At 55.9% G+C, this 23,677-nt stretch overlaps 1 protein-coding gene across 1 annotated transcript; it reads left to right on the top strand.

Moving 5' to 3' along the window:
* Positions 1-8,643: 8,643 nt before the first annotated feature.
* BRD2 (bromodomain containing 2) lies at positions 8,644-15,933 on the top strand. Its single transcript, XM_015827003.1, is given in 13 exon segments — positions 8,644-8,672; positions 8,829-9,126; positions 10,044-10,181; positions 10,679-10,820; positions 11,177-11,394; positions 11,525-11,902; positions 12,895-13,023; positions 13,125-13,409; positions 13,549-13,761; positions 13,897-13,920; positions 13,984-14,299; positions 15,592-15,714; positions 15,803-15,933. Coding segments are annotated over 13 exon segments (2,424 nt in total).
* The last annotated feature ends 7,744 nt before the right edge of the window (positions 15,934-23,677 follow it).

Here is a 23,677-nt window from a genome sequence, read left to right as displayed (position 1 = left end):
TCCCGGCGGCGGGGGAGTTTTGCCTTCCGTCCGAACGCGGCTTCTTTTGTTACGCGAAGGAAGGAGCCTGGGTTTGGTAACCCGGGTCAAGCGCCCGTGTGAACGCGGCTGTAGTGGCGCGTCTCCCGCTCTGGGGCAGGGGCTCCTCAGCCTCCGCCCCCCCCCCGGCCCGCCTCTTTACCTCCAGCCGTGGCCATGGACGCCCAGATTAAAGCCCAGGCCGGCAGCGCCCACCGGCAGCGCCCGGGACCCACCATCGTCTCTCCTGCCCGCTCGCCCTTCTGGGCCCGCGGGGGGAACCCCGACGCTCCGCGCCCACCTGGGCCCCGCCTCTGGGGCCGGCCAGCCAATCCGCTCCCCTTGCGCGCCCTGGTCACCTGTTGCCAAGGGGAAGCCCGGGAGTTTCGGTCCCGAAGTGGAGATGGTGCAGCTGGGCTGGAAAAGAGTAGAGTAGAAGAATAGAATAATAGACTAAAGATAGAATAGAATATAATAGAATAGAATAGAATAGAATAGAATAGAATAGAATAATAGAATGGAATAGAATAGAATAGAATAATAGAATGGAATAGGAATGGAATAGAATATAGAATAGAATAGAATAAATAGAATAGAATAATAGAATAGAATAAATAGAATAGAATAATAGAATAGAATATAGAATAGAATAGAATAAAGATAGAATAGGATAGAATAGAATAGAATAGAATAAGAATAGAATAGAATAATAGAATAGAATAGGAATGGAATAGAATATAGAATAGAATAGAATAAATAGAATAGAATAATAGAATAGAATAGAATAATAGAATAGAATAGGAATGGAATAGAATAGAATAGAATATAGAATAGAATAGAATAGAATAGAATAATAGAATAAAGATAGAATAGAATAGAACAGAATAGAATAGAATAAATAGAATAGGAATGAAATAATAGAATAGAATAGAACAGAACAGAATAGAGCTGGAAGGGACCTTGGAGGTCTTCTAGTCCAGCCCCCGGCTCAAGCAGGAGAACCTATAGTACCATCTCAGACAAGTGACTCTCTAGCCTCTTCTTAAAAACCCCCAGTGATGGAGCGCCCACGATTTCTGAGGCCTGGGGAAAAAACCCTAAGAATTGGAAAAAAACCCACGGTTTTCATTTTCCCCCTTTGTTTCTAAAGCCATTTGGGAAAAAAGGGGGAAACCCTGTCCCCCCCCCAGTTTTTCCAGTTGTTTTCCAGCCGGGGGGGGGAGCAGGTGGGGGGGGACAGAGGGAAGCGAGGCCAGAGCGACACCAGAGCAACCTGCCCTCCCTTTTTGAGGGAGGGGGGGCAATCCGGTGGGCCAGGGGACTGTAGGGGAGGGAGCCTGCCTCGACCCGGGCTGTGAGAAAAGTCCCGGAGGTCCGGTGGGGGGGGGGAGGCGAGAAGGTGAGCGGAAGAGCCCGGAGGCTGCTCCCAGAGCTTTGTACCGGAAGCGTCGGTCCGCAGCTCCACCTCAGTCTGCCGGGGACAGGAGCCTCACCTACAGCACGGTCACCTTGTCAAAAGATAGACGGGGGGGGGGGAGCAAACACCTTAGAGAGCAGCCCCCCCTTCAGGAGAGCCTGGGAAGAACGCCAGAAACCACCGTGGTGAATGTGGTGGGCAGGTACAAATCTAAACCTGGATAGTAAAAACTGGGGGGGACAGGGAGGTGCGGCAGCACCTGGGGGGCAGCGCAACATCCTGGTCAAAAGGAGATGTGTAGTAGTAGTAGTAGTAGTAGTAGTAATAGTAATAGTAGTAGTAGTAGTAGTAATAAAATAATAATAATAATAATAATAATAACAACAATAACAACAACAACAACAACAACAATAATAATAATAACAATAATAATAATAATAATAATAAAAATAATAATATTTTCCAAAGCGCCTGAAGGCAGGACAAGGAGCAACGGGTGGAAACTAACCAAGGAGAGAAGCAACCTAGAACTAAGGAGAAACTTCCTGACAGTGAGGACAATTAACCAGTGGAACAACCTGCCTCCAGAAGCGGTAAATGCTCCAACATGGGAAGTTTTTAAGAAGAGACTGGACAGCCATTTGTCCGAAATGGTATAGGGTTTCCTGCCTGACAAGGGGGTTGGACTAGATGACCTCCAAGGTCCCTTCCAACTTTAATAATAATAATAATAATAATAATAATAATAATAATAATAATAATAATAATAATAATAATAATAATAATAATAATAATAATAATAATAATAATAATGTTGGAAGGGACCTTGGAGGTCAACTAGTTCAACCCCCTGGAAAGAGTGTGAATGAAGGGGAGCCGAGAGCTGCAAAAAAAAACGCCAATGAGATCCTTGGCTGGCTGAAGTCGCCATCCTGATGTCTCTGGACATCAGGAAACAGGGTGTGTGTGTGTGTGTGTGTTTGTGTGTGTCAGGTGACCAGGCAGGACCCGGGCAGCAGCTCCTCAAGGGCTCTGCCCAGGGGTGCCACCCATGGAGGGGGAGAAGGCTCTTTTTCAGGGTGGCTCCCCCCTTTTCCTTCGGGGGTCCAAGCCTTTGGGAGGGGGCGGTCGGGGGGGGGGTCTCGGCTTTGGCCCCTCCCACAGTTTGTTGCCTTCTGCCTGGCGTCCAGCCCGGGATACTTCGGAGAAGCTCCGCGCATAAGAGCCCCGGAAGACAGAGGGCTTGAGGACGGGGCTGGACTACATGACCTCCAAGCTCCCTTCCCGCTCTATTCCAGTCTGAATTCTAAGACGGAGAAGCCCAGCAGGACCCCTACGGCCCTTCAGCCACCCCCCCGCCCCCAAAGGATGCTTTCCCAGTGGCAACCCATCCATTTCTGAAGCCGTGAGAGCGACGGTCCGGTTGGGGGCTGCCGGTCCTTGCTCCCCCCCCCTCCTTCCAGGCTGCCCAAACCTTCAGGCGGCCACCCCGAGGAGAGGGGGGGCGCCATCGAGGCATCAAATGGGTGATGGCAGTGGGGAAGTACTACATAACCCATAGCCCGCATCACGCAGGTCGACCTGTAGGGAGGCGGGGCTGAAGGGCCTGGGCGGGTCGAAAGCCCCCCCCCGGTGAAGGAAATGAAAAAGGAGTCCCTCCATTGTGGGGGGGAGAGGACCCCTCCCCGTTCCCTCCTCCCAGCCTTTACCCCGTTTCGCTCAGAGTCCCAGGGGTAGGTCACCTTGGCTCTTTTAGGACTCGTGGACTTCAACTCCCAGAATTCCTGAGCCAGCTGTGCTGGCTCAGGAATTCTGGGAGTTGAAGTCCACGAGTCCTAAAAGAGCCAAGGTTGCCTACCCATCTTCAAGTCACGTGCCCAGAGTGGAACCAGCGGCGGGGGGGGGCGACAGGCAGGCAGAAAGTGATGTTCCCTGCTGGGGTCTCCCTCCTTTTTTGGGGGTGTGTGCGACCCCCTCCCCTGATCAGGGTGTTTGCATTTTGGGGTGCCCGATTTGGATAGGCTGCCTGGTTTGGCCTGGGCTTCTTCCCCCCCCCCCGGGTCCCTTGGCTGCCGAGGGCTGCTTAGGGACCCGGAGATGGTGGGCTAGCCCCCCTGGGTGGGGTGGGGGCCGGTTCAGCCGAACGCTTGCCCCCTTCCCCAGCGAGGCCCCCCTCTGGGCTCCGGAGGTGTCCCTTCCGGTTCTAAAGAGCGTTAGGGCGGGAAGGGACCTCAGAGGTCATCTAGCCCAACCCGCTCGCTCCAGGCAGCAGATCCTACTTATCCTGTCAAACCTCCATGGCAACCTCCATGCCCCTCCCTCCCCTCCCCCCCCCCGCAAAGGCGGTGCTCCGCCTCCCCTGAGGGAGGCAGCCAATCCCTGAGGGCCTGTGGGTCGGTCTCTCCCTGGGTGGGGGGGGGAGGGGTCCAAAAAGTTAGACCGGGACCACACAATTATAGATCCCCCCCCCTTGCTGGGAGGAGAAGCCCCGAGAGCTGAAGGCAGCAGAAGCCTCTTCGGGGTCTCCCCAGCCTCTGATGGGCACAGATAGACTCCTTCTGAGCGTGGAGGCTCTTCCGTGAACTTGCCTCTGAGTTATTGCAGATCACGAAAGGCAGGAGGGAGGGAGGGAGGGGGACCCAGCCTTTTTTTGGGGGGGGGAGTGTTAGAGTGTTTATTCTTTGCAGGACTAGGAGAGAATGAGAGGAGAGAGAGAGAGAGCAAGAGAGAGAATGAGAGACCCAGAATGAGAGAATGTGTAAGAGAGAATGAGAGAGACCGAGAGAGAATGAGAATGTGTGTGTGTGAGAGAGAGAGGGAGGGAGATAAAGAGGGGGGGAGAGAGAGAGAATGAGAGAGACCCAGAATGAGAGATTGTGTAAGAGAGAGAGAATGATAATGAGAGAATGTGTGTGTGTGTGTGTGAGAGAGAGAGAGAAATAAAGAATGAGAGACCAAGAGAGAATGAGAGAGAATGAGAGACACAGAATGAGAGAATGTGTGTGTGTGAGAGAGAGAGAGAGAGAGAAAGAATGAGAGACCGAGAGAATGAGAGACCCAGAGAGAATGAGTGTGTGTGTGTGTGTGAGAGAGAGAGAGAGGGAGGTAAAGAGGGAGAGAGAGAGAGAGAGACCCAGAATGAGAGAATGTGTGAGAGAGAGAGAATAACAGAGACCCAGAGAGAATGAGAATGTGTGTGTGTGAGAGAGGGAGAGAGATAAAGAGGGGGGAGAGAATGAGAGAGACCCAGAATGAGAGAATGTGTAAGAGAGAGAATGAGAATGAGAGAATGTGTGTGTGTATGTGAGAGAGGGAGAGAGAAAGAATGAGAGAGACCAAGAGAGAATGAGAATGAGAGAAACCCAGAATGAGAGAATGTGTGTGAGAGAGGGAGAATGAGAGACCAAGAGAGAGAATGTGTGTGTGTGTGTGAGAGAGAGAGAGAGAGAGTGAGTGTGTGTGTGTGTGTGTGTGGGGCTGGGCCTTCACTTCCTGGTCTACGTGGATGTTCCTGCTTCGCTTTGGGTCCTTGTGTGCAAAACCAGCCAGGAGCCATAAAGAGGAGGAGGAGGAGGAAGGCCACCCCTTTCTCCTGAGTAGCCCCCAACCTCTCTTGGGACGAGGCAGGGGCCCTCATTTCTGACCCCCCCAGCACAGCCCCTGTGCACATGGCAGGAAGGTGGGCTTCTCTCCGGGGCCAAGGCTGGACAGAAAAGCATCAGGGAAACTTCCTGGAAATGGGCAAAGGGAACCTGGGGGGAGGGATGGCAGGGGGGAGGGTGCTCTAGGCTGAGCTGGGCCTAGGGGGCATCCCCCCCAGCCTGGGGGTCCCCTCCAACTCCCGATGGGGGTCACTCAAGCAGCAGCTGGCCAAGTGCCTCTGCCAGGTGGGAGATCGGGGGGACTCCCCGCTTCTCTCCCCCAGGGGAAGGGGACGCCCCGTGGATGACTTCCTTCACAACTCGTACAAAACTCCCCATTGTCCCCCCCCCCCGAGACCCCTGGCGGGTTTTCGGTCCCAGGAAGTCCCCGTGGCCCTCAAAAGAGCAGCCCAGCAAAACACACAGAACAGGATCCAGACGAGGTTTTATTCCCACCAGACCAGCTTCGGGGGGGTGGGTGGGTGGCGCTTCAAGGATCTTCGCTTGGATTGCTGGACAGGCACGTTTTAGCTCTTAAGTGCCCCCTCTCCCCATCGGTCCGGGGGGGGGTCAGAAATTGGCCGGAGCCCCCACCTCAACCCTGAAACCCAGCCCACGCTGGGCTCCTGCGTTTACGCTGCAGCCTTTATCTGGGGCTCTGGGGAGAAACGGCAGCGGGGGAGCCCCTAATTTGGGGGGGGGGGCTTGAGGGTCGGAGGCAGCCAGCCAGCCGGGCGGAGGGGGTCCCCTCCAAGCGGAACGGGGAGCTCCGGGGTCCCGGTTCGAGCGGGACGCGCCTTCCCTCCCGACCAGCTTCGCGGGGCAGAGAAGAGGCAGCTTCGGCTTCGTTCCGCCCCCTCCCCGTCCCCGATGAAGCCATCCCTGCACCGAACCCCCGAAGCGGAAGCTCCCCTGCCTGGCAGAGCTGGAGGGGGATCCCCGAGGTCATCTGGCCGGACCCCAGCCGCTGCAGCAGCAGCTGCACGGGAGGGGCGGCCTCTTCCCTCCCCTCCCCCGGGGAAGCCCCGGCCTCCGAGGAGACCCTCCGGGGGGGGGTCTTTCCTCCCCGCCAGCGAGCGACGCCCGCCGCCCCCTCCGAAGGGGCGCCGCCTCTGCAGCCGGCGGGGTCAAGCGGGGACACGGCGCTGCAAAGCGCGAACCTTCTGCGCATGCCCAGAGGGGTCCCGGGACGCCCCCTCCCCACGAGCGTGCAACACCCGCCCGCTGGGGATCCAGAAAGGGAAACCTCCCCCTCCCCTCCCCTCCCCCCCAAAGGGGACTCCCGCACCCATCGGCCGCGACGGCTAGCCCGGCGGCGGGCCGCAACGAACCGCGACTGCGCACGCGCGCACGCCTCTCCCGCACCGCGCTGGCTGGCCGGCGCGCACGCGCGAGGGTAGATAGAGGCGGGCGAGGCGGAGCATGCGCAGTCGGCTTCTCCGGGCGTCGCGGGAGCCATGCTGATTTTACGCCCAAAGCGGGGCTCGGACGGGGGGCGGGGGCCGCCGCAAAGGGGCCGCGCCGGCGGGCCGCTTTTTCAGGATTATCTTCGGCGGCTGGATGGCTACGCGGCGGGGCAGGCGGAAAGAAGCGTCCCCCGGCGGCATCCGGGCTTTTGGGAACGGCGGCCGCGACGAGGTCACGTGACGGCGGGGACCAATCGGAGCGCGGTGACGTGAGGCTCATGGCGGCCGCGGCAGCGCTGGGTAAGATTTTTTTTTTTTTTTTTTGCTTCGTTAACTGCGCGGAGAAGCTTTTCTTCTCTTTTCCCCCCCCACCCCCGTCGCTTTTTCCCCGCTCCGGCGGCGCCGTCCGGCGAGCGGCGGACGCGATTTCGGAGCCTTTCGCCTCGCGGCCCCTCCCGCTCATGGCGCGGCCAATGGGGAGGCCGCTACTCGGTCACGTGACGCGCCGGCCGCCTCCGCCTGGAAGCCCCCCCCCCGGCGCTGAGGGGTCGCGCGGCTCAGGCGGGGCCTGGAAAGACGGTTGGGGGGGGCGGGAAGAAATGGAGTCGGTGGCGCGCGGGTGATTGGCCCGTGGAGGGAGGGGGAGACTCTTTCTGTCCCCCCCCCGTCCGCCGCCACCGCCCAAGATGGAAGCGCTGCGTCACGGCGTCCGGGCGAGGGGGGGGGAGTTGTCTCGCGCGCCCTTCAGCTCCGCTGGGACCCCCCCTCCCCCACCGGAAATGACTCAGCCGCCTCACTTGGCCGACACCCCCCCCCCGCGCCTGCTGCCCTGAGGAGCGCGCGAGACCGGGAACGCCCCGTGGGGGATCTATTATGTGAGGGAGGCGGCCGGTCGGTCGAGCCCTCCGGTTTCTGATTCCGTCGAGGCGCCTCAGCCGAGCATCTTTTGTGCGGCTGAGGGGAGTCTCGGGTTTTGGCGGGAAATGTCGTCTGAGGCGGGCAACGCCCCGCTTTCCCATCCGGGGCTTCGGTTTTCCCCGGGGAAGGGACTATTTCGAAGGGAGGAAAAGAGGACGGCGGCGGCGGGGAAACGGAACGGTACGCGGCCGCCGTCGCCCTCCCGCCGCCCTGCTTCTCGGCTGTCCAAAATGGCGCTTCTCCCGTCTCCCCTCCCTTCCCCCCGCGGTGAGCAGACAACAGCAACAGCCAACGGCCGCTCTCCTCTCGGCGCCCCGCCCCCGCGCGGGGCGCGGGCCAATCGGGAGCGAACGAATGGCAGCCAGGCCCAATGCGCGAGCCAGCAGCCGGGGTAGGGGGCGGAAGGTGGAAGAGTGATGGACCCGGGTGTCGCCCAATCGCCGGGCACCGGCGTCCGGCGTCCCTCCCCGTGCGATCTGTCGAGGCTGGGACTGGGCGTGGCTGGGCGGGACGGTGATGTCAGCCCCGCTCTCGGCCAATCGGGAGGCGGCGGCCGTCTATATAAGGCCGGTCGGGGGCAGGCCGACAGGCGCCATTTCGTTGTAGCGAAGGAAGGAGTCTGCTCTGCTCGCGTTGGAGCCAGCGCGAGTGCGGCGAAGAGGGGGCGGACTCTATCCGGAGACATCGTCGCCGCTGCAGCCACCGCTCGGATCCTCCTCCTCCTCCTCCCGGCTTCCGTAGCGGTGGCCGCCCCCGCCCGTCCCGCCTTCCAGGCAGAGCCGGCCGGCCCAGGCGGAGCGCGGCTCCCCGTCCTCCCCCCTTTGACAATCCGCCGCCATCCGTGGCTCCGCCCGCCACGACCAGCCCGGCTCCCGGCCCTTCCGGACGCGGCGGCTCCGGGGACTCCGCGACGCCCCGTATTTCGTGCCCGGCGGCGGGCCGGCCTCCCCCGAGGCCTCGCGAGCGGGAAGCTGCCTGCAGCGCCGCCGCGCAGCTGCGGAGGCCGCCATTTTCTGAGCTTTTGCGCCGCTCGGCCGGCCGAGGAGGAGGAGGAGGAGGAGGAAGAGAAGCCACCCCGCCGGCCCGCCATGCAGCCGCCTTCCCGGCCCGCGATGCGCCCGTGAGCCGCGCGCCCAGCAAGGTGGGGGGCCCGCCCGAGGCCACGGAGGCGCCGGCTGCGGCGGCTGCAGCGGGACCCTCCCGGCGGAGAGGAGGCCAGGGCGGCGCGGCGCTGGCGGCGGGCATGCTGCAGAACGTGAACCCCAACGGCAAGTAGGTACCGCCGACCCGGCAGGGGAGGAAGGAAGGAGGGAGGGGCGGCGGGATTGCCTAGCAACCGGGCGCCTCTTCCGCCAAGCCTCCCCGGAGCCCTCGGTGCAAGGAAGGGCGCGACCGGCTGAGCCTCCCCGCTTCCCCGCCGTCTTGCAGGCTGCTGGGCGAGGGCAATGCCGGCCTGCTGGAGTCGGCGGCGCCGGGCAAGCGGATCCGCAAGCCGTCGCTGCTCTACGAGGGCTTCGAGAGCCCCACCATGGCGTCGGTGCCGGCGGCCCTGCAGCTCTCCTCGGCCGCCAACCCGCCCCCGCCCGAGGTCGCCAACCCCAAGAAGCCCGGCCGGGTGACCAACCAGCTCCAGTACCTGCACAAAGTGGTGATGAAGGCCCTCTGGAAGCACCAGTTCGCCTGGCCCTTCCGCCAGCCGGTGGACGCCGTCAAGCTGGGGCTCCCGGTAAACGGCGGCGGGGTGGGTCGTGCTGGCGGGACGTCGAGGGGGGGCTTCCTGGCTCTTCCGGGGACCGACCGCCTCCCTCCCTCCCTCCGGGGTTGCGCGGCTGGGGCAGAGTTGAATAGGGTGATGATCGGGAATGGCGCTGCTGCTCGGGTGTCCCATCATCTCTGGCTTTTTCCCCGGCTGTTGCTGCTCCTGTGCCGGCTTTTTTCTCTCTCTCGGGCTCCGTCTCAGGGATGCCGTCTCCTCCCCGACAGTCAGTCAGGGTCCATTGCGAGTGGTTAGGGTCTCTCTCTCTCTCCCCCTCTCCCACCGGGGGAAGGGTCTCCTCCTCCTCCTCCTCCCTCATGTCCCTACAAAGGCATGGATGAGAGGATGCAGCTGCTTTTTGCACCGTTCCCCCCGTCTAATCTCTTGTGACCTGAATGCGTTTTGCAGATTCCCATCCATGACTTTGTAGAAGACATCAAGCGGGCCCCCCAAATTAACGGTCGGCACCCAAGGATTTAAAGCCCAGAGGTAAAAAAAAAAAAGAAACAAATCTGTCCAGGGTTATATGCTTGTTTACATCCAGTTAGGGTGGTTCTTGGGGGAGGTTTCAAGTATAGGCTGTAGATCTCCCCAAGGGGAGGGGGGGCTCCCTTGTGTTTTTTTGCTGGATTCTCACCAACTTTGGAAGAGCCAGGCCGGCTAGGGTCCCTGTCCTCGCGTGTGTTTGTGCAGCTGGGCTGCTTAGTGGCAGGGTTGCCTAGACAGTGAGGCGGACCCCCCCCCCCCAACTCCAGGATGTTGCTGCTGCTGCTGTGGCTTGCATGGCCTGCTCCTCCCCCGGGGGAACCTGGGTGTCTCGCTGTGTGTGAGAAGCGGCTGCTTGCAGGGTCCCTGACGGCTGGCCCCTCTCTCTCTCTCGTCTCCAGGACTACCACAAAATCATCAAGCAGCCGATGGACATGGGCACCATCAAGCGGCGCCTGGAGAACGGCTACTACTGGGGTTCGGGCGAGTGCATGCAGGATTTCAACACCATGTTCACCAACTGTTACATCTACAACAAGGTGAGGCCCGGCTGGGCTGGAGGGAGGCACCTGATGGAAGTCCTGTTCGGAGTAGCACTTAATAAGCATCTGGGTGCTTTTGTGATCCGGGGCTCGGTTCAACCGGACTTTATCCATTGGTCACCTAAATGGTTACCTTTCCCCGCCGTGTTTGCGTCCAGCTGGTCAGATCTGCAGGAAATGGCTTTCTGTTCTAGTGCAGATCAGCCTGTTGTTTTTCTGTCGCGTGAAAATCTGGATTTAAACTAATTTTGGAATCTTATTGAGAATGAGAACGGTAGCCCCAGATGTGTGGATTTCGGGAAACCTCTGTTGGCACCGGAGTTTCAGGCGACCTTCGATCGCGCAGTTTAAGCGTCTTCGATGCTAACTTCCCTTTAACTTCAGCTTTTAAGGAGGGCGTACGGGAAAGCGATGCCGAAAGGGTCTGCGAAGCTCCAGGCGTGTTGTTCCCGGCCTTTTTTCTTTTCTTTTTGCTGATTGTCGCCTCGTTGCAGCCCACAGACGACATTGTGCTGATGGCCCAGACGCTGGAGAAGATCTTCCTGCAGAAAGTGGCCCAGATGCCCCAGGATGAGCAGGAGATCGTCCTCACAGTGGCCAAAAACAGCCACAAGAAGGGAGCCTCTCGGGCAGCAGGTAACCAAGAGGGGGGGCAGGTCTGGCCACTGGGCGGGGCTTAGCAGGGGGCAGAACGGCCAAGGGGGAGAGGTCGGACCCTGTGCCTCATGAGGACGGCCCCTCCTGGTGCCTTCAACACCACATCTGGCAAGAGGACCAGATGTTGCTCTACTGTCCTCCGGGGTGTCTAGTCTGCCAGGGTTTCTTGGTGGTCTCCCCTCCCCATCCACGTCCAACCTTCTATAATGTTGCCGTGATCAGCCCAGGCTGCGGAGGGCTTCCTGGTTTGGGAATGGGCCATGGGGGGTGGTGGTGGTGAGCTTGTCGACCTTAAGTCGCTTCCGCCAACCTCTCTGGTGATTCCTCCTCCCCAGCCATCCTGGCAGCAGCCAACGCGGCTGCCCAGCAAGTTCCGGCCATCTCCTCGGTCTCCCACACGGGGCTCTTCTCCAGTGGCACCACGGACATCCCCACCACCATCATCAGCATCCCCCACCCCTCCGTCATCTCCGCCCCTCTCCTCAAGCCCCTGCACTCCACCGCCTCCCAGCCGCTGCTGGCCGTGCCCGCGCCCACCCAGCCGGTGACCAAGGTAGGAAGTCCGGTGGGGGAGACCCTGCCGTCGGGGCTGGGGAAAAGCAGCAGTGTGGGGGTCCCACCAGCACCCCCAGTTGTGGCACGCTCCTGGCAACTCACCGACAGCTCTTGGTTGCCCCGCGCAGAAAAAGGGCGTCAAGCGGAAAGCGGACACCACAACCCCCACGCCCACAGCCATCATCGCCACCAGCGGCGGGGAGTCCTCCCCTTCCGCCCCCTCCGTGCTGGAGTCCAAGGCGGCCAAGATCCCCGCCCGGCGGGAGAGCGGGCGCCCCATCAAGCCCCCCCGGAAGGACCTGCCGGACTCGCAGCAGCACCAGACCTCCAAGCGGGGGAAGCTGTCGGAGCAGCTCAAGTACTGCAACGGCATCCTGAAGGAGCTCGTCTCCAAGAGGCACGCGGCCTACGCCTGGCCCTTCTACAAGCCCGTGGACGCCTCCGCCCTGGGCCTCCACGACTACCACGACATCATCAAGCACCCCATGGACCTCAGCAGCATTAAGGTGGGAGCCTGGGGGCCCTGGTGGGGTGGGTGAGTGGGGGGAGTCTCGCAGAGGGGAGTCGTGGGGTGGCAAACAAGGAGTCTCCCTCTCTCCTTGGGTAGGGCGCAGGGGGCCCATCCAGGCCTTGCGCCAACAAGCCCGGTTCTCCTGATGGCCCCCTTTCCCTCACTGCATCGCACCTTCCCTTGTGATAGCCTGCTTTGGTGGTTTTTATAAATTGAACGCATCAAGACACCACTCTTTAACTTTCCCCGTAACAACCGCCTTGCTGGGTGGGAGGGGGGGGCCACCCAAAGTCACTTTCACGGCTAAGGTAGTGGGATTTGAACTCGCAGTCTTCTGCTTCCTAGCCTGGTGGGTGCCTTGACCTGCTAGATCAAGCCGGCTTTCTAGGGAGAGGCAGTTGGCCTTGTTGGCCCGGAAGCCGCGTCCGGCTTGGTTGGGCATTTTCTGCTTCCTCTGTCGTAAGAGGGCAAAGAGAGGGAAAGGAGAGAGAGAGAGAGAGAGAGAATGGGAAAAGGGAATGAATGAAGGATGCGTGGTCCGGAGACATTATCCAGCCCTCCTGGGAAAAAGGGCAATTGTTTGGCTTGGTGCCCCCTCCCCCACCAAAATAATTTTCTCAGCAATAAAAAGAGCATTTCTGAAAACCTTTGCGGTTCTGCTTTGCTGACCTGGCTTTGTGGGAAAGGATGACAAATCCAGGCACTGCCGCACGTACCTCCAGGGGTTGTGCACCAGGCCTGGAAGAGATGGGTTTGGTGGTTGCGGTCATTGGGGTGGGAAGAGAAGGGCTTGGCTCCCCGGGGGGTGGGGGGAAGCAGGGACGCGTCCATGCTGGGCTCCACTTCCTTAGGAACAACCTGCCGAGGTCTCATTTGGGAATGAAATGGGTCCCGTCGGGAGATTTTGTGGCCAGAGATTGTGTGTGTGTGCGTCGAAAGCTCTGATTTTGTGACCTTACTGCGTTCTCCTGCCCTCGTTTCCCCCAGCGCAAGATGGAGAACCGGGAGTACCGCGATGCGCAGCAATTCGCTTCCGACGTGCGGCTGATGTTCTCCAACTGCTACAAGTACAACCCTCCCGACCACGACGTGGTGGCCATGGCGCGCAAGCTGCAGGTAGGACGCCTGGGGGTGGGTCCCGGAGGGAGGGGAGGGGTCTCCTCGCCCCCTTCCCTGTTTCTGTGCCAGAGCAATAACGAGGGTCCTTCCTCCGGCAGGACGTCTTCGAGTTCAGCTACGCCAAAATGCCGGACGAGCCCCTCCACATCGGGCCCCCCTCGACGTCACTCCCGCAACCGGGGCTCCTGATGAAGTCCTCCACGGACGATGATTCCTCCAGCGAGGAAGAGGAGGAGGAGGAGGAAGAAGAAGAGGAGGAGGAGGATGACGAAGAGGAGGGGGACGAAGACGAGAGCAGCAGTGAGAGCTCCTCGGACAGCGAGGAGGAGAGTTCGGACTCGGAGGAGGAGCGGGCCAATCGGCTGGCTGAGCTGCAGGAACAGGTGAGTTGGGGGGCCCAGTTGGAGATATAGGGGGTGGGTGGGGAACGAGGCAGGGGGCCCCACGGCCTCCGTGGTGGGGGGAGAGAGACAGGGGGCCCTTCTTGGTGACCTCCCCCCGCCTTCCCTCCCTCCCCCCCAGCTGCGGGCCGTGCACGAGCAGCTGGCCGCCCTCTCGCAGGGGCCCGTCTCCAAGCCCAAGAGGAAGCGCGACAAGAAGGAGAGGAAGAAGAGGAGGAAGCTGGACAAGCGCAAGGCCAGAGCGGGGGAGGAGGACGGCCGCGCTCACCACCTGGCCCAGCCCAAGAAGCCCAAGAAGGCCGGCGGGGGAGGCGGCGGTGGCGGCAGCAAGTGAGTGCTTGAGGCGGGGCCAGGTGATGGGGGCCAGCTGGGTGATGACTCTCTTTCCCCGGCGGATCGACCGTGGCGAGCTCTGTGTGTGTGAAAACAAGCCAAGACAAGTCTGACAGCTGATGCTCCCCCCTCTCAGCCGGGTTCCTCGGGGCGAGGGCCAGCGGGACTGCACGCCACTTGAACCCTCTCCCCTCTCCTCTCTCCTGCCAGGAACTCGAAGAAGTCCGGGGGCTCCAAGGGGGCAGCGCCCCCTCCACCCCCTCCTCCCCCGCCCCCCCTGCTCTTCGACTCGGAGGAGGAGGAGGAGAGTAAGCCCATGAGCTACGACGAGAAGCGCCAGCTCAGCTTGGACATCAACAAGCTGCCGGGGGAGAAGCTGGGCCGGGTGGTGCACATCATCCAGTCGCGGGAGCCCTCGCTGAGGGACTCGAACCCAGAGGAGATCGAGATCGACTTTGAGACGCTCAAGGCCTCCACCCTGCGGGAGCTGGAGCACTACGTCCTCTCCTGCCTGCGCAAGAAGCCCCGGAAGCCCTACAGCGAGAGTGAGTGCGGTAGTGTGGTGTGTGGCTCCCCCAAACCGGCCCGGCTCTGTGGGGAGTCTGTGGGGCTGTCTCTGTCGGGGGGAGGGAGGGAGGGGAGGAGGCGGCGTGGCAGAAGGGGCTCGACTGGCAATCTCCCCTTGCCCCCGTTTTTATTCCGATGAGCGCAATGTAGACTGTGTGTCTCGTCACGCCCAGTTTTGTTGTTTCTCCCACAGTGCCTTTAGTTGTGAAAAACAATCTGAAATTGTACTCCGGAGAGGGCTCCACGTTGGCACTGGGGGGGCGGGGGGGTCTCCAAGAGGGTCTTTCGAGTGCTTAGATTATCCGGACCACCGAGTAGGAGTGGGGCCTGATCCCCCCCACGGAGGGTTTCCCCGGCCTTGTTTACGAACGATGTCACGGATAGGAAAATTGCTGGTTAGGGTTTTTTCCTCTGGGGAGGGGGAGAAATCCCAGGATCCACAATTAGCTGTGGATAATGGTTGTGACCTGGGAAGGGAAGATGCAGCCTTTCCTGGGGGATTCTGCCAGATGCTTTAGGAAAAGCAGCTGCAGCTGCTGCCACACACACAACCTTGCATTTTGTTTGGCTCTTCCCGCTCTTTTCTCCTCCTCTGGGTGGGTGCTCTTGTCTTGGAACTCCTTCTCTGGCCGGCTGGATTTGTCTGAGAAGCTTTTCCACAAACCCCCCCCCCACCTACCTGGGCTGCCCACCCGTGTTTCTTTAAGTGGGTCACGTAGATGGGCGCCCAGGGGACAGAAAACCCCCTAGCAAGACTAGAGGAGGCAGCAGCCTTGGTTTAAAAACGAGGACTGAGCTTGGGTTCCTTCAGAGGGCCCCGGTCGGTCTCTTCCCACCCTCTTCCTCCACCGTGCATCCCGTGGCCCCCCCTGGTGCCTGTGGTCCTTGCTTCCGTTTTTCTCTAGCGTGGCAGGTTTTGTCAGGAGGGAGGCTGGGCGGTCGCCCCTTTTCTTCCAAAGGTTTGGCTCCCACGACACCCTTTCGGGGCTGGAGAACCTCCAGCTGTGAACGTTGCAGGGGTGGGCTCGCATTTCAGGGTTGCTTAGCCACGGTTTAAGGTATAAACCTAGAGATGGTGGGTGGGTTCGTAGCCCACACAGCCTAAAATACGTATCACAAGAGTAGAAGTAGGGGCGACAGGGGCTTTGCCGGGGGTCCCTCTTGTCACCAGGTGGGGAGTGGAAGCAGCAGGCCTCGTGTGTGGGTGACAAGCGCCCCCCTCCTTTTCGTGGGAGCCCCCCCTGACCAGGATTCTCCCCCGCAGACCTGAAGAAGCCAGTGGGCAAGACGAAGGAGGAGCTGACCCTGGAGAAGAAGCGGGAGCTGGAGAGGCGCCTGCAGGACGTCAGCGGGCAGCTGAATTCAGCCAAGAAGCCGCCTAAGAAAGGTCAGTTGGCCTCCGGCCGCCGCCGTGGGCTCTCTGGGGGGCCTGGTCATCTCAGGCTGACCCCTCTCTCTCTTCCCCCCCCCCACAGCCAATGAGAAGCCGGAGTCTGCCCAGCAGGTGCCCGTCTCCCGCCTGAGCGCCAGCAGCTCCAGCTCCGACTCCAGCAGCTCCAGCTCCTCTTCCTCCTCCTCGGACACAAGCGACTCGGACTCCAGCTAGGCGACCCCGGTGGCGAACGAGGAGAGACGGGCGGGTCGGGAGGGGAGGCCCTGCAAGGGAGGCCGGAAGAGGAGGCGGTTCCGCGGGATCGGAACCCGGAAGAGCGAGGCGAGCGAGGGGACTCCCCCTCCGGGTCAGCGCAGGAAGGCTCGACCGCCGGCTGCCCCCTCTTCTCCCCCCACCGGACCGTGGCGGGGTGAGAGCTGTTGGGTTCCTCCCCCCACCCCACCCCGTTTGTGGCTTCAGTTTGGGGGGGCGCAGCGGGACTATGTGTGTACAGGGTTGCTCCGGAAGGGGAGGGGTCGCCTGGAACTCCAAAGCCTTGTGTAGTTTTTATCCGGCATTTAGCGAGTTTTGAGTTTGGTGACGCTCCTTCTCTGGAGGGACAGAAGACGGCCTGGGTGGGGCGGGAGGTGTGTGTCCTCCCCCTGTGCTCCAGCTTGGAGCCCCCCCTCCCCTTGGGTGGGGGGAGGGGAGAAAAGTTGCCACCTCCTCTCTTGCCCCTCCCCCGGCACTCGAGGTTCTTTATTTATTCCCCCTTCTCCCCTTCCCTCCCCCCCCCGTTGGCTTCCTTGGGACCCGGAGTGAGTGCAGCCGTGTTATGTCCTTGGCACAACCGCCACAATCGCATGTTCTTCGCCCCACCCGGGGCGGCCGCCAGAAGAGGAGAGGCGGCTCCCCCATCGAGTTTTTTACGTTGACTGTATATTTTTTCTACCGTTTTCTTTTATTTCCCACTTGTTCCATCTTCTAGGGCTCTTGTTTCATCTTAACTGTATGTTTAAATCTTCTGGTTCTTTAACATGTAAATAATAATAATAATAAAAAAAAGAAAATGGTACAAACCCACCCAGTGTCTGGAGGGCTTTAGTGGGGGTTGCGCAGGTTTTGAAGGCTGGGCTTCTATAGAGCTGCTGTGTGACTTGCGGGCTTCATTTAGTGACTCCAATATCAGAATGACATTGAAAAAAGGGACAACCGGCCCTCACACTTAACAGTCACATCCTGATGATCACGGGATTAAAATTTGGCAACAAGCCAGATTCTCTTAAGTGCACGATTTACTTCACTGCAGTGATTCACTTAGCAACTGCGACAAAAATAGTTGTAGAATGGGACGTGACTCGCTTAACAACCCCTTTCCTTAAAATCTAATTTTGGCTCCAGGCCTGAGGTTTGTGCGTTTGAGAGGTGCGGTCATGCTTTTAGTTGGGGCTTTTTGCTGAAGTTTACTTCGGGGTTCTCCAAAGTGGGCAACTTCCACTCCTAGAATTCCCCAGCCGGCGATGCTGGTCTGTATTTTTTAACTTAATTCCGTTTTAGGTTTTGTAAACTGCCTAGAGACTGTGGAATAGGTGACTGAACAAATTTTATGAAATAACGAATAAATGAGAGGCGGTTTGGTGCTGTGGCGAAGGCAGCAGGCCAGAAACTGAAGCTCCCCTGAGTTCTAGTCTGCCTCGGAACGAAGCTGGCTAGGTGACCTTTGGGCCAGTCGCTCGACCTCAGGAAGGAGGCAATGGCAAACTACTTGGGGGAAACTCTGGCAAGGAAACTGCAGGCGATCCAAGAATCAGACACGGATGAACCACCCGACCATCAGTGGTAGCCGTGGTGTCTGCTGTTTCCCGTCCCCCTTGCTGAATTCTGCTAAGGGTGCTAAATAAGGCCAGCAGGAAGCAGTTTCCAGAAGCTTCTTCCGAGGCAGGGAAGAGGAGCTGCTGCTCAGGCGCATTTTCCCGCCTTTTTAAGACTCCTTCCCCTCAGGCTCAACTGGCTCCTGTGGCGTGAGGATTTCCCCTCCTTTTAGGTCCCCCCCTCAGAAGCGGCTGGGAGGTTTTCCCGCCTTTTTAAGGCTCCTTCCCCTCAGGCTCAACTGGCTCTTGTGTGAGGATTTTCCCTCCTTTTAGGTTTCTCCTCCCCCTCAGAACCAGCTAGGAGGTTTTCCCGCCTTTTTTCTTCTGGGGGGGGTCTCAGTGTCTGAGGGAAGAAGAGGAGCCTCTCCCCAGGAGGGGGCTCTTGCCAAGCAGCTGCAGGGCTCTTGGGGGGGGGGGAGGAGGAGGAGGAGGCCTTGGAAGGGAGCCCCCTCAGCTGCCTGACCAAAGTCTCCATCTTGAGTCTCGGAGGCCGGGTGTGGGCGGCTGGGTGCTCACCACACAGATGGAACTACAATTCCCATCACCCTGGCTGAGGAGAAGGCCTCACACGGCTCCCTCCCAGCAAGGCCGCACTGTGGACAGGGCTGCCGCTCAATTATTTTTGCCAGAATCTGGCAGAGCTTGGATTCTCCGTAACCGGGAGCTTTTTTTCCCTTCCATCCGAGGAAGAGGCTGCCACAGATTCAGGGGAGGGGGGAGGGGTTGGCATGGAAGGAAAGATCAGCTTCAAATTGTATACACATTCATTTATAGATACAACATAAATGTATATTATATACACACATTATATACACATACATTTATAGATATACAACATATATACAACATACCGGTGATCTGTGTTTTTTAATATGAATACACCCGAGAAATATCTTCAAAACTATTTTAGATACAACATAAAATACATTTATATATACAACACAAATGTCTCAAATGGTAAGGGGTCTCCTGCTGGAGCGGAGGGATAGACTAGAAGACCTCCAGGGTCCCTTCCAGCACTCTCCTGATTCACCTAATTCCAGCCCAAAGTGTCGTGCGATCTGTGGCACGATGTCCTCTTGTGGAACCAGACAGGGAAGAAAGACCCCCGGGTTCAAAACCCTGTCTTGCCAATAGAGCTTCACATACCACAACACACACACACACCCTTCAGTCTCAACTGTCTGGACTCTAAATCCTTCCATCGCAACCGATTAAGCTTCTGCTTCCTCAAGGAAAATCAGTTGCCTTTTTGAAAAACCACCTTTGTGATCCACCTTTTAAGTGCTCCCAACACTGGAGGTTTTTAAGAAGAGACTAGACGGCCCTTTGTCCGAAATGGTATAGGGTTTCCTGCCTGAGCAGGGGGTTGGACTAGATGACCTCCAAGGTCCCTTCCAACTTTATTATTATTATTTGTCCAGTTTGGGAACATTTGAGAAGATTCCTCCTCACCAGCATTCAAAAAAAAGGCGGCGAGAAGATAGAATCACAGTATCCTCGGGCTGGCTGGAAGGGACCTTGGGAGGTCATCTAGTCCAACCCCTTTGTCCAAGGCCAGTGTCCTTCCTGGAGACACGGATCTCCCATCTTTTCTTGGAAACCTCCAAGAAAACGCTTGTCCCGTTGACTCAATCTGTCGCTCCCTGAAAAATAAAAGATAATTTCTTGACTCAAAAGACCCAACTAGCCAACTTTAAAAAAAATGAAATCAAAACACACCCCTCCGCTCTCCATATTGTGAGGCTTCTCTCTGGGTGCCTCTTTCAACGCACCCAGAAAGAAAGAAAGAAAAAAAACAAATGGAAAAAGGATGTGTGTGGGCCCCTCGATCTCCAATCCTGGCTCTTGGCCATCTGGGTCTTTGGTTATAATTCGGTTATCGTGAACTTGCCGCTGTCCAAGGATAAGCCGAATCTTTGCAGGATGTAGGGCAAAAGTTGGTTTACTTCGTTCACTGGAAATGAAATGAATAAGGGGGTGGGGGGTGAAATTGCCTTTCATTATCCCGGTGAATGGAGAATATTTCCCAAATTTGTTCCCCTTAATCTAGGGGTCTTCCAACTTGGCCCTTTGATGACTGGTGGACTTCAACTCCCAGAATTCCTCAGCCAGGCACGCATGTGCCTGGCTGAGGAATTCTGGGAGTTGAAGTCCACCAGTCATCAAAGGGCCAAGTTGGAAGACCCCTGCCTTAATTCCTGCGTGTAATATTTTTATCCATCAGAGCCCCCCAAAATTGAAATACCAAATGGATCAATTGATATAAGTAGTCCTCGGACTTACAACGGTTCATTTAGCGACCGTCCAAAGTTACAACGGCACTGAAAAAAGGCCGCTTTTTTCACACTTAAAACGACCCTCGCGGCATCCCCGTGGTCACGTGATCCGAATCCAGATGCTTGGCAACTGACTTGTACTTTAGGACGGTTAGGCAGCATCTCAGGATCAAGCGATCCGCTTTTGCGACCAAAGTCAAGGGGAAACCAGATTGACATTCGTTAACAAAACAACAGCACTGATTCATTTAAAAACTGGGAAGGAAAGGTCCTAAAAATGGGGGGGGAAAACCTCACTTAACAAATGTCTCATTTAGCAACGGAACTTTTGCATTCACTTAGCAACGGAACTTTTGCAGTCGTAAGTTGAGGACCACCCGTATAGGATAGATTTACGGTAACACCCTCTCTCGGAAACAGATCCGAGAACCGTTTTTGTAGCTTGTGTGAAATAATTATTAATAATAATAATAATAATAATAATAATAATAATAATAATAATAATAATAATAATAATAATAATAATAATAATGCAGGCTCTGCCTAGGAGAATCTGAAGAAATCTTTTTTCCAGCTTTCCTGGCCTTGGATACGATCCAAGGACTCTTAAGGCTACTTCCCCGAGTATCTTTTTTCATTCATTTCACCTCGTTCAATCCAGCGTTGCAACCCAACGTACATGCACACATCTAAGTACGTTATTAAATGTATCACGTAAATACAAGTAAGTAGAATGTATAAAATTATAGAATATTAAAACACCGTATAATATTTATATACAATGTATTTTTATAAAATATAAAATAAAAATATCCTTTTACTAATTGTAAATGGGTGGGGGGTTGGAATAGATACCTACAAGGTCCCTTCTCTGTTATTCTGTTCTGTTCTGTTCTATTCTTCTATCCCATCCCACCCCTCTACTCTACTACTCTTATTCTACTCTACTCTACTCTACTCTTATTCTACTCTTATTCTACTCTTATTCTATTCTATTCTACTCTACTCTTATTCTACTCCTATTCTACTCTACTCTTATTCTATTCTATTTTATTCTACTCTACTCTTATTTTACTCTTATTCTATTCTTATTCTATTCTACTCTATTCTACTCTACTCTACTCTTATTCCACTCTATTCTACTATTCTACTCTATTCTATTCTACTCTATTCTACTCTACTCTTATTCTACTCTACTCTTATTCTACTCTTATTCTATTCTACTCTACTCTTATTCTACTCTTATTCTACTCTTATTCTACTCTACTCTTATTCCACTCTATTCTACTATTCTACTCTATTCTATTCTACTCTAGTCTTTTCTATTCTTATTCTCTTATTCTACTCCTCTTATTCTATTCTATTCTACTCTATTCTACTCTACTCTTATTCTACTGTACTCTTATTCTACTCTTATTCTATTCTATTCTACTCTTATTTTACTCTTATTCTATTAGTCTGTTCTACTCTATTCTACTCTACTCTTATTCTATTCTATTCTACTCTACTCCTATTCTATTCTACTCTACTTTACTCTTATTCTATTCCATTCCATTCCTGCCTCCATACGTCTGCCCCTTCCCAGGGCAGGGTTGCCCCCCAGGAGCCCCAGGTGCGGATGAGGCTTTGGGCACTGAGTATGCCATCTGGAGCTCCAGGAGGGAGGGGTACCGAGGCAGCCCTTCCTCTAAGGAGGGCTCAGAGTCACAAGAGCCTCAGAAAAAGGGATTTCGCAAGCCGTCCTTGTCCTTGCGACTGTCACACACACACACAACCCTGTGTGTGATTGCAGTTCGGGTGCTTGGCAACTGGCTCACACCCATAAGGAAGCAATAAGCACTCAAGGCTTCTATACCGCTTCCCAGTGCTTTTACAGCCCCCTCTAAGCGGTTGACAGAGTCCGCCTATTGCCCCCCCCCGAAACAATCGGGGTCCTTATTGTACCCTCCTGGGAAGGACGGAAGGGCTGAATCGATCAACCTTGAAAGTATTCGAGTGGAGAACAACGGCCGGCCTTCTGTCTCCTAAGCACTGAGTTGGCGGGTTGGGCTAGATGGCCTCAAGGGACACTTCCAGACCCAGCACTCTGCGAAAAGTAACTGCGAACGGTTCAGCTACCCCTGTTTACATTTTCTTTTTTTTCTTTTTAACTTGTTAACCTTTTTACTGGTTTTTGACGCCCTCTGGGCAGAAAGAGTGGAGGCCACCCAGGGGGAAGAAGAAAGACTGCTCTCTGGAGGGGAGGATCAGCGGGGGGGGGTTAGGTTGGACTAGATGACCTACAGGGTCCCTTCCAGCTCTGTTATTGTATCCTAACAGGGTTTTTTGACGACCAAAGCTGAGGGATGGCACGGAAGACGCAAAGGGGGGTCAGTCCATGGGAGAAGGGGGTGGGGTGGGGGGCAAATCCCTCAGAGTCCTGGGGGGGGTTGAACCTGAGGTTATTCCCTGCCCCCCCCACGGTCTCCTCCCAGAAGAGTGAGGAGATGTTTTCATTAACTTCCACCATGAAAAGGGAGAAGGGAAACAGGAAGATTCCCAACTTTTTATATAATAATAATAATAATAATTAATAATAATAATAATAATAATAATAATAATAATAATAATAATAATAATAATAATAATAATAATAATAATAATAATAATAATAATAATAATAATAATAATGGTGGTGGTGGTGGTGGTGGTGGTGGTGGTGGTGATGATGATGGTGATGTTGGAAGGGACCTTGGAGGTCATCTAGTTCAACCCCCTGCTCTCAAATCCTGGAGAGCAAGCAGAGTGATCCACGACAATTAATATATGATGAATTATTCTTCTTCTTCTTCTTCTTCTTCTTCTTCTTCTTCTTCTTCTTCTTCTTCTTCTTCTTCTTCTTCTTTCTCCTTCTCCTTCTTCTCCTTCTCCTCCTTCTCATTATTACTATTACTATTACTATTATTGTCACACAGCCAGCTGGAGGTCCCGACTGGACCTGGCGCTTCTGTCCGCCTGCCGCGTCCGTCCCAAGGACCTGGGAGGGCCCGATGTGAACGTTGGGACACTGTGGCGAATCTCGTGGCGGGAGGAGCAGCCGTGCGGAGTCAAGCCGCCTTTTGCCACTGATGGACGGTGAATTTGTCGATGGCGAAGATGTTCAGGTGGTGCTCCAGTTATTATTAATTATTACTAATGATTGACGTGCAATATGAAGAAAAACCAAATGTACAGGTATAGCATAGGGGGTACCTCGCTCAATAGTAGCAACTATGAGAGGGACCTCAAAGTCCTAGTGGACAATCACCTAAATAGGAGCCAGCCGTGTGCTGCAGCTGCCAAAAAGGCCAACACAGTGCTAGGCTTCATTAACAGAGGGATAGAATCAAGATCAGGTGAAGTATTAATATCACTTTACAAGGCCTTAGTAAGGCCACACTTGGAATACTGCATCCAGTTTTGGTCACCGCGATGTAAAAAAGATGTTGAGACTCTTGAAAGAGTGCAGAGAAGAGCAACAAAGATGATTAGGGGACTGGAGGCGAAAACATACAAGGAATAGTTGCTGGAATTGGGTCTGTCTAGTCTAATGAAGAGAAGGACGAGGGGGGGGACATGATAGCAGCCTTCCAGTATCTCAGGGGCTGCCCCAAAGAAGAGGGAGTCAAGCTATTCTCCAAAGCGCCTGAAGGCAGGACAAGAAGCAACGGATGGAAACTAATCAAGGAGAGAAGCAATCTAGAACTAAGGAGAAACTTCCTGACAGTGAGAACAATTAACCAGTGGAACAACCTGCCTCCAGAAGCGGTGAATGCTCCAACACTGGAAGTTTTTAAGAAGAGACTGGAC

This window comes from Protobothrops mucrosquamatus, unplaced genomic scaffold (genome assembly GCF_001527695.2).
Source record: "Protobothrops mucrosquamatus isolate PMUCROS unplaced genomic scaffold, P.Mucros_1.0 scaffold3433, whole genome shotgun sequence".
Taxonomy (NCBI): domain Eukaryota; kingdom Metazoa; phylum Chordata; class Lepidosauria; order Squamata; family Viperidae; genus Protobothrops; species Protobothrops mucrosquamatus.
The sequence above is the reverse complement of the archived record's forward strand: the minus strand, read 5'-3'. Positions and strand labels throughout refer to the sequence as shown.